At 47.0% G+C, this 10,290-nt stretch overlaps 1 protein-coding gene across 3 annotated transcripts; it reads left to right on the forward strand.

Moving 5' to 3' along the window:
- The first annotated feature begins 845 nt into the window (after positions 1-845).
- LOC137900532 (heterogeneous nuclear ribonucleoprotein L-like) lies at positions 846-10,279 on the forward strand. Of its 3 annotated transcripts, XM_068744632.1 has the most exons (14): positions 846-930; positions 1,377-1,495; positions 1,670-1,907; positions 2,155-2,240; positions 3,066-3,162; positions 3,248-3,320; positions 7,816-7,851; positions 8,099-8,167; positions 8,245-8,495; positions 8,669-8,790; positions 8,905-9,106; positions 9,183-9,240; positions 9,329-9,424; positions 9,539-10,279. In XM_068744632.1, exons 1-14 carry the CDS (start codon positions 847-849, stop codon positions 9,595-9,597), a joined length of 1,590 nt encoding a protein of 529 aa, XP_068600733.1. In that variant the 5' UTR covers position 846; the 3' UTR covers positions 9,598-10,279. The 3 variants fall into 3 exon arrangements, with proteins under 3 accessions (XP_068600733.1, XP_068600734.1, XP_068600735.1); XM_068744633.1 differs by lacking the exon at positions 7,816-7,851; XM_068744634.1 differs by lacking the exons at positions 7,816-7,851; positions 8,099-8,167.
- The last annotated feature ends 11 nt before the right edge of the window (positions 10,280-10,290 follow it).

Consider the following 10,290-nt stretch of genomic DNA (forward strand, 5'->3'; position numbering starts at 1 on the left):
TTTCGCACAGTGCACCATTTATTGTAATAGAATTTGATCTCACTTTAATATTATTGTATTGAAATGTATAATTACCACAAAACCAATGGTCCTTTAATGAGCTGTGGAATGAAACAAAATACTACCTAATGTCTGCCATTAAGTGTTTCTATTTTAAATTTCTTTTTCATTTGCCCCTGGAATCTTATGTATATTTGTCAATGATGTTATATTATGCATTTGTAATTTAGTGTATTTGATCTGATATGAACAAATAATATATTGTAATTTATTTTAAGTTGTCATACCGGTAATTACAATTAAATTGTAACTGAGTCTATTTTCATGGCATCACTTCTTAAATATGTAGAAAGTGTAGTGATGTTAAAACAGGTTGTTTAAAATTATTTATCATCTGGTTTATTTATTTACATAATTTAAATTCTATAATTTCGTTTTTTTTCGTCGAGAGGGAGAAGAGTTTAGCAGCGCTTGAAACCAAGCTCCTCTGGTTGACGTCACTGGTGACGCAGATTAAATGACGTCTGCGCCACATTCACAGCCCAGATTTGAAAATAAATTATTTGAAAAGCCTGGCTGCAAATGATTGAATGTTAGGCATATTTAAATTCCAGTAAAATAATCCAATGATGTAATCGATTAAGAATAGACCATCTTTATTCCTACGCAGATATTCGCGCCATATCTAGGATTAAATCCTTTTTTTAATCAATGCGTCTTCGTAGTTTTATATTCCGGTTTATGGTTATTGGAATGGAAACAGTAACCGGTCACACTTCCAAGAAGTTCCAGTATTTCCCACACATCCTGAACGCAGCAATAACCCGGCACAAGGGACAGGACAACATGGCTGCCGCTGCGGGCCGATACTACGGAGAAGGCGGCAGAGCAACGAAAAGACAGAAAACGGAGGACGGAGGAATGACAACGGTAATGGTTTCCTATTTTTCCTGGAAGCTCAGACTCCGTCTCGATAAAACACGGTATTATTTTATCAGTTTTGGGAGACGAGAAGTTTTTCTGACCAAAACAAATCACCTCGCGTAAGCGGGAGATTGACTCCGGATGACCGCTAGCTCAAAAACTACGTTACGGCTGCCGCGGAGCTCGTCGGATATTGCGCGACTACCGAACAACACGTCGTACGCATATGCATGCACTGATAGAAATCACGTTGCAGCTCATTATAAAACTTTCAAAACGGCGCTGGGAGGCGTTTGTTCGCTCGTAGCAGCGCTAGGCGTTCATGCTAGCTACGCTCGCTGATGCTAACCCGGCGTGCGAGGCTTCCACTCGTCTCCGCCGCGCCGTCCCGCTTCTCAGCTCCGGCCTGCGAAGCGTGTTTGCTCCCCTCCAAACGGTCCTGCGTGTTTCAGGAGAACTACGATGACCCTCACAAACCGCTGCCCTCCCCGGTGGTGCACATCAGGGGCTTAGCGGACGGGATCATGGAGGCTGATCTGGTGGAGGCCCTGCAGGAGTTCGGAGCCATCAGGTAATGCGAGAGCACTGAGGAGGCTGTTGGTTCGATTCCCTCTCAGTATTCTACAGGGTTTTGTTTTTTTGCATTAATGTGCCTTTCTATTTTATTTTATACGCATGATTTGGCCATCCAGCCTATGATTTTGTTTTTTTTTATGTTCTCTATTTCTTCTTAATGTATTTACAGTTACATGGTTTTGATGCCCAAGAAGCGCCAGGCCCTGGTGGAGTACGAGGACATGAACGGCTCCTGCAACGCCGTTACGTACGCAGGGGAGAACCAGGTTTACATCGCAGGCCACCCGGCCTTCATCAATTATTCCACCAGCCAAAAGATCTCCCGGCCAGGAGACTCGGACGACACCAGGAGCGTCAACAATGTGCTGCTGCTCACGATCATAAACCCCATCTATCCCATCACCACGGTAATGTGACGCTCAATCAGACATTGCAATGTAAGCTTTGCCTGGGAAAGAGTTCCCTTCAAAGCCTGTGACTTTCTGACTTAAGAAAAGCATGTTTTTGCCTTGGAAATACTCTATTACACGTGTGCAACAATAACGCGGCGTTGAATTTGGCCATTGTTAAAATCGGTTGCCATGGCAGTCACGGCATGATGCGGTGTGAAACTGTGGTTAAGCGTTCCGTGAATTTATCCGAGTGCTTCTGCAGGATGTGCTCTACACCATTTGTAACAACTGTGGTCCGGTGCAGAGGATCGTCATCTTCAGGAAGAATGGCGTTCAGGCCATGGTGGAATATCCTTTCCAATGATTGCGTTTGCTGGACGATGCTTTAGACCAGCGGTTCTCAAATAGTGAGGCGCGACCCTCACGCCACTGCCCTATGGGGTCGCGGTGCGATGGGAGTGGGGGTGCCTCTAACCACGGAAAACATGCTTTTCTTGCCGTACTGGATTAAAGTGTAATTGCACATCCACTCCAGTAGTTGGCAGTGGCGCCCTGATTGTTAGTGCGTGCAGGGAGTATTAGCTTTATGGTGATTTGCAGAAGAAGAGCAGTTGTAAACAAACCCTCAAGAGACAGCACGGAGAAATATTTAAGAGAGACGGAGATGATAAAACAAAGGAAGGTCAGTCGAAAGCAAAGACGAGGAACTATGACGTAGCGTACGTAGCACTTAGCTTCCCCGTGACGACGGTGGGAGACGAAGAAAGACCTGACTTCCTCATTTTGCTAAAAGAATATCAGCACAATTGTTTTTTCATTTTGGTTTTGTAGGTTAAAGTGTTTTATATTTTGTGCTCCTGAGTTAATGTTGCTGATCAATTTTAATTTATTATTATTTATTGACGTTATTTAATTTAATTTATTATTTAATTGTAAAAATTGTAGTTTAGGGATTAAAAAAATGATTTCAGGCAAATTGGTAATAAAGTTATTCTTTGTTGTAAGTTGATCTATATTTCTTTCTTTTTCATATTTCTTTTTATGTTAAGGATACAAGAATGTTTTTTCGGCTGGGGGGGGTTCTTCCTAGGGGGGTTGAAACAGAAAATAATTGAGAAGCACTGCTTTTCGACGTTGGTCTAACCAGATCTCTCCTTGACTTGTTGCTCTTACGTTCGATTCGGTCCAAAGTGCCCAGAGGGCCAAAGCATCTCTGAACGGGGCAGATATCTATTCGGGCTGCTGCACGCTAAAGATTGAGTACGCCAAGGTGAGTGGGAGCCGACCGTGCGACACGTTGAGCTACCGTCGGGAGAAAGTCGTTTCTGATTGTTTCGATGCCGTCCTGTTCCTAGCCAGCACGCCTTAATGTCTTCAAGAATGACCAGGACACGTGGGACTACACGAACCCTAACCTCGGTGGCCAAGGTAACATCCAGCCCCCCCCACCCCCACCCCTCTGTCTCCCTTTCTCTTCCTCTCCTCTCATGCCACAGAGTGGGGCTGTCGGGGTTCTCTTCCTCTGTGGGTTTTTACAGATGTTTTATTTCCCACTGTTCACCGTGCCGCTCGGCTGTTTAGCGCTAGCGCTCCTGTGTTGCCTTTACAATCTTCATGCATTTTCTCACCACACAGCAGAACTCAAAGTAAGGGCATGAGGAGCAACCTCGAGGGGCAGCCAACCTCAATGTCGGGCTCATGCATGTGAACTGCTCGGCGCACGCACCCGTCACCGATGCGGGGGCATCGTTCCTCACACAGGCTCACACTCCCCCCATAGGGCATGTCACAGCTGCACATCCTCACCCCCCCCCCCCCCCCCCCCCAGCCAAGTCTAGTCCAACAAACACGACAGAGATCACCTGCTAGCATTCTGTTAAGCGTAGTGGCGATTCTCTGAAGCCTAACTCGGATGGACAAACGGTCGAGTCGGCGCATTTGACTTGTTGAAAGTCCCACGACAGGACTCCCGACCTTTAACCTTGTCCCGGGTGTTTATGTGCTGTGAGAGTTTCTGCAAGCCGATTGGACCTGCAGGGTAGGTGAACAGGGTCAGAGCGTCTCAACAATGATTCTGTAATGGTATTTTTATTGGATGGACGTTTTTTTGCATCCATCCATCCAATAAAATACATGCTACAAATACACGAGTTATTTAAACATGTTGAAAAGTAAGAAAAAAAAGGGTGTTTATTTATTTATTACAATTTAGATGGAAGGATATTTCCCTTTTGCACTGCCCGCACTAGGCGGGCCTGTCGGGTCTTTCTTGCGCCTCACCGTCCTGTAAATACGGGGCTATTGTTAGTCTGCGTCTGAGACGGTGGCAGTACCAGCAACAGATCCAGGAAGCCAGCCAGAGGGGGGGCTGCTAACCCAGTTGGTAGCAGAGGAGGTTAATTCTGAATTGAAATTTGTGGCGACGGCACAAGCAGAGGACGGGATCAGCTAACGTGCAACAGGAAAGGTAAAGGGAGTTTTGGAATGGATTGTTATTTATTTTGGCACGTGAGCCACGCCTGCTTTAGTCGAGCGACCTGGCACGCTTTCTAAAGCCACGCTTTCTAAAGCCACGCTTTAGTCGTGGTGTTGTGCTGCTCCTGTTTCGTTCAGTGTAATCGTCGCTATCGCTCTGCTAGACGGGCTAATATTTGTGTTGTTTTTAGATTCCGTCCAGAACAGAGAGGGTGAACTTGTATAATCATTTGTTTGCAGCGCTAAGAACAAAACAAAACAACATTTACAAGTCAAGATCACGTGAAGCCTCTCGATGCTGCGTGGAGATTAATGAGAAGCACGATGCGTGGAAGATGCTGCTGGTCGCGCGGAGGCCGATTTCAGCGTAGCTGGAAAACGAAACACGTGGTGAAATTTCACATTCTGGGGCATCACCTTTGGAAATTGTGATTTTTAAACACAACTATATCCGTTATCTTAGAGTATTTGTATGGAGGAAATGTCGATTCTCTTTTGTTTTTACTCCAAACGCTACACGATGATGTTTGTGTCGAAGCTCATTCATTCCTTAATGGCAGCTTTAATTTCTAAGCCGTCTGACTTCTTTTTAAGGCTTTGCCTGTCGGAGCCTCTCGGACGAGAGGCGGAGCTTCTCCAAACTTTAAACTGAGGTCCGGCTGCTGTTCAGGATTACCGTATAATCGCTGTAGCTGCTTCTCTTGTGTACGACCAGGACCGCAGCGTGTACATGTGAAGTTCCATACAGGTGTCTGACATCTCTGTCGCCACACTAAATTTGGTGCTGCCTTGCCAACCCAGAGGTACTCCTTGTGTCCTCACTGCGCCAACTCACACAAGCTCACGTCGACCTATAAGCAGACACAGCGGCTTCTACAGCGACAACACAACAGCATCCACTGCCACGACTCGTGTAGCTCTGCACTGTGGCACACACTGGACACCGTGGGGCGAACAAACCAAAAGACCGGAACACAACCTCAACTCAGTACTTCCTTATTCCGACTTCATCATCACGCCTATCTTCACCACCTGACACGGAGTCCGTTGACTTTTTGGTGGTGGGCAGCATCCGCCATTTCACTGGGAGGCCATGCGAACAGACACCTCGCGCATCCGCCGCCAGACTCGCCATAGGTTGCTAAGCGTCTACCGCCACCTCTAAACCGGTACAGCCCACGAGGAATCGCGACACGACACATTTGACTGCAAGGGGCGGGGGTCAGGAACGTGTGGTCGTCGTGGCCACGCCACGCCCCCCCCCCAACCATAGCCCGTTGGATGTACCTGCCATAACACCAGCCGCAGGAAGCAACAGAGGAGTTTTCAGACACACTCGGCCGGGCCCAGGCAACAGACGATGCCACACACTGGGACGGTGCACAAACAGACGCTAGTACCGCTTTGACTCCGCCTTCCTGAGCCCAACAAAACACGACGTCGTAACGGCCGAGCGCCGCGACCGCACATCGTCACACAGATATCCCAGACGCCAAGTGGCTGAGCGCTATTGCAGCAAATACAGCAAGCATGATGTGAGACATCCATTTTTACACCCGAAGAAATATCCACGGGGGGGGCGGGGGGCAAGAAGACACGAGCATCCAGACACCTGCCAAGCATACGAGCACAGATGCAAACAGATTAATGCCTTTCCTAGAAGCTTTCAACGTTGATGGACTGAGGTGTTCTGTTTCCCCCTGTACCCCCCCCCCCTCTCTGTGCTGTTTTTGTGTTGTTTCTTCATTGTTTTCATTTTCCCTTTTTTTGCACTGGCCCATAGTGACGCCTTTAACGCCTCCCGTGTGATGCAGGTTTGGCTCAGTGTGTCTGTGGACAGACGGCCCACTCAAACGGTGCAAATGTCCCGGCTCTGTGGTCGGAGCACGGTAGGATGGAAATGAGCCTTTAATGGCGACTTTGGGAAAACAAGGACCCGGCGGCAAGTCAAAAGCCAAGCGTGGATGCACTTTATCCTCTCTGTGGTGGAGGTACAAAGAAGGAAAGAAGGAAGGAAGGAAGGAAGGACTGAAGAGGGAGAATGAGTTGAGGCTGGAAGTCAAGCGGTTGGCGGGTAATCCTTGCTGAAGACTGCCCCCTACCTGCCCACTGTGTCCCTTGCTTCATGTGTGGTGCTGTAAGTACTTGACAGAAAGAAATGAATAATCTGACGAGTTGAAAGTTCTTGTCTTTAAGCCTTCATGTTCATACGAGACGATGCAGGATAACGGGAACTGTGTACAATCAACACGCGATCACTTAGCAACATGTGATAATCCTGATTACACACCCTCATTTTGTATTACCAAGACTCTTCGTATCCGGCGGGATGAGTCCGTAATCTGCATTTAACACGGAGGTGAACTTTAGTTTCACTGTTCTCCAAAATGTCATTTATTTTGGGGGGGATTTTAATTTGACCTTTATCATGATGCCTTTTTGTGTTTTTGTTTTGATGCTGGTTGTTGATTTCCTGGTGACATCATGACAACAACAACCCAACACGGTTTGTTTGCTCGTATGTCTCCTGCTTCCACGCACGATGGATTTGTGATGATTGTAATCAGTCTCAGCTGGTGGGCAGGCCGGCCGCCTCCCCCTCTAGCAGCGGCACGTTCAAGCATCCAACTGCGCGCCGCTGGTTTCAGCTCGCTGTCCGGGACCCTTTAACACGCCTTCCCCTTGTTCACGTCACAGTTATTGTGCAGGTAAATGTTTATTTGGGACAGTCGCCCTGCTCCGTGTAGCAGATATGAAGTATCCACCATCATGGATGATCGACCACGTGACCCCGTTGCTCCGTTTGTCCATCGAGGCAGTTGATTTCTGACGCGTGCAGTTCTAACCAGAATAATAATGGTGGGATTAAAAGAACAAAAAACAACAAAAATCCTTGATGGCGAGTATTTGTACGACGCTCGTCTTAGATGTGCTGCTGGTCCACGGGAGACCGCCCACAGTGAAAGACTTGAGTTCATGAGAAGCTTTTATGTGTTTATTTTGTCCATTTGACTTATTGATGCTCTTGAAGGACAGTTCAGACTTTGACAACATGTTCAAGCGGCTGCCTGCAGGTCTGATAGCGTTAGTGAGCGGTTCAATATCTGTAAATCCTCTGGGTGATATTCCACATTCCAGTTCTTACCTGCGGTTCGGTTGTAATGTCCTCATCAATGTAATCCAGTCGATTCTGATGCCTCCTCTCTCCTGTTGTTCCGCCTGTCTCTCACCCTGGTCTGTAATAACTGTATAGTTCTCATAGCTTTCAATAAAACATGCCAAGACTGCAGATGTTCCACATAGCACCGATCAATATCTCCTGTCTGACCGCCAGTGGTTTTATTCCTTATGTTTGTAAATGTGTTTATGCTTTGCTACCAGAATTGTTCTTCCATGTTGACTTGGATTTGACGTGTGTGTGTGTGTGTGTGTGTGTGTACCTGCACAGATGCTGATGGTGAAGGCAATTGGAACAATTCACAAGGTGTGTGTGTGTTTGTACTAGGATGGCTGATAGTAGGGGCTCCTTTTCCAAAATCACTTTTACAAATCTCCATCATGGCATGTATTCGAATGGAGCCTGCAGACCCGACGCCGCTACTTTGCATGTCCTTCACGAGCTTGCACCTTAGCGCGTTATATACACCACCCCCGCCCCCCCCCTAATGTATCTGCCTGGCAGCTTCGGCACGGTAGCTGTTTGATAAACAACTTTAATTTCATCATTTTAGATCCAAACGGCAATTCCAACAAACGTCAGAGGCAGCCCGCCCTCCTCGGAGACCACCCTGCTGATTACGGTAAATACTCGATGAGAACGGGTCGCATTCCAACATATATATCTGGATGTTTGATGTTTATTTTTTTTTTAATTAAGGTGGCCCTCAAACAGGATACCACAGCTACAGTGACGACGGTTACGGCCCCCCTGCGCCCCATCGCGTTGGGCCTGGGATGAGCGGGCGTGGCCGGGGTAGCCAGCGCTACGGGACTGGCTATGGAGCGCCGCCTCCTGAATACGGCCCCCACGCCGACTCCCCAGTCCTTATGGTGTACGGCCTGGAGCCCTCCAAGATCAATGCCGACAAAGTCTTCAACATTTTCTGTCTCTACGGCAACGTGGAGAGGGTGAGTGAGACGCTGACCCCGTTGGACCCCTTCACCTTGAATGCGTTTGTTAGTTTTTTTACTTCAGTAAACTAATTATAGCTTAAGCTGCTGCTCTTTAGAAGACCAGTTAAAAGAGGCGTTAAATCGGCTCAACGTTGGGCATACAGGTAAGTTAGTTTGTCTTTCGCTAGATTAAATTCATGAAGAGCAAACCTGGAGCGGCAATGGTGGAGATGGGGGACTGCTACTCCGTGGATAGAGCCATCACGCACCTCAACAACAACTTCCTGTTTGGTCAGAAGCTCAACGTTTGGTAAGAGCAGCGTTATCGGCGTTGTACCTTCGTGCCAGTTCCCATCGCTACAAGTAGGGGCACTCTGAGGGCCGAACTAAAGGCGCAAACCTCTGGCCCTCTTTCCCCGGGCAGCGTGTCCAAACAGCAGGCTATTGTCCCCGGCCAGTTTTACCAGTTGGAGGACGACAGCAGCAGCTTCAAAGATTTCCACGGATCCCGCAACAATCGCTTCACGTCCCCGGAGCAGGCGGCCAAGAACAGAATCCAACACCCCAGCAACGTCCTGCACTTCTTCAACGCACAGCCTGACATCTCTGTAGAAATCTTCAACCAGGTAAGGGACGATTCCAGCATCCCTCCCACAAACCTCGGCTCCGGGTTCTCAGTGGAAACTGGTATTTACGCTCCAGGTGTGCGAGGAACTGGGAATCAAGAGCGCCGCAAGCGTGAAACTTTTCACCGGAAAGAGTGAGTGACAGAAATCTACAGCGTGTTCTGAGGTGTCGATTTTCTCTGACTTCCAGTTGACTATTATCTGTCGTCGTGGTTCTCACAGGTGAGCGAAGTTCGTCTGGCCTTCTGGAATGGGAAACCATTAACGAGGCCATGGAGGCTCTCGCTATGATGAATCATTACCAGATGAAAAACCCCAGTACGTTGCTATCTCCTTCCCAACATGGGTTCCAAACTGGCCTCTGCAGCTTTTAGGTTGGCGGCGGCTCGGGGTCTTTATTTTAATCCGTGCTTCCTCTCTTCTCTCTTGCAGGCGGGTCTTACCCTTACACACTGAAGTTGTGCTTCTCCACCACACACCACACCAATTAAAAACTCTACCCTCAAGCTATTTGTAGCATTTTATGTCTTTGCATAGAACATACTATAGTTCTGTCACGACCCAATCAACCATCGGTATTTAAAACACGGCAATCTCAGATTTTGCATCATTTGTTGTACTTTTGCCATGTTTTTTTTTTTTATAAATCAGTTGCTTATTTTTATGTTTGTTACTACATTTAAATTAATACTAGTACCCTTCAATAATATTTAAATGAAAATCTGAATTTGTTTTTTCATGTGAAGTCATAATAAAAATCATTTGACTATTGAAATAACCAGGGCTTTAAATGTTCAGATTGTCTGTGTGTTATGCTTCATCATTTGTTAACCCTTGTCGGGGACAGATTCATGTTATTTCCTGAGAAAATAAAGTTTGTTTATTGGCGAGTGAGAAGCAGTCGGGTTTCTTTAATGGGAGAAAGAAATGTCTTTGCTTGTTTGAAAGTGTTTGCGGTGCCTTCACTATGTTGAAAACCTAACTATAGAGGATTGTAACTCAGATTATGACAGATGGCTGACATGAAGGGAAATGCATGTCCCAATCCAGATTATCAGGTGTCACTTTATGCAGAAGAAAAATACTGAGGTAGTACTTTGGCTGGAATTACCCCGTTTATTATCAGCTCCTCTGTTTCGCTTCTCTTTTATTCAATACATGTAAATACTGTACTCCAAGGTGTA

The sequence above is a fragment of the Brachionichthys hirsutus genome, chromosome 10, assembly GCF_040956055.1.
Source record: "Brachionichthys hirsutus isolate HB-005 chromosome 10, CSIRO-AGI_Bhir_v1, whole genome shotgun sequence".
In the NCBI taxonomy this organism is placed as follows: Eukaryota; Metazoa; Chordata; class Actinopteri; order Lophiiformes; family Brachionichthyidae; genus Brachionichthys; species Brachionichthys hirsutus.

Excerpts from the sequence above, each read along its gene's own strand:
- LOC137900532 (XM_068744632.1), top strand. The coding sequence starts at position 847 with ATGGCTGCCGCTGCGGGCCGATACTACGGAGAAGGCGGCAGAGCAACG. Across the intron at positions 931-1,376 it reads AGGACGGAGGAATGACAACG|GAGAACTACGATGACCCTCA; the intron begins GTAATGGTTTCC and ends TGCGTGTTTCAG. Across the intron at positions 9,241-9,328 it reads GAAACTTTTCACCGGAAAGA|GTGAGCGAAGTTCGTCTGGC; the intron begins GTGAGTGACAGA and ends TGGTTCTCACAG.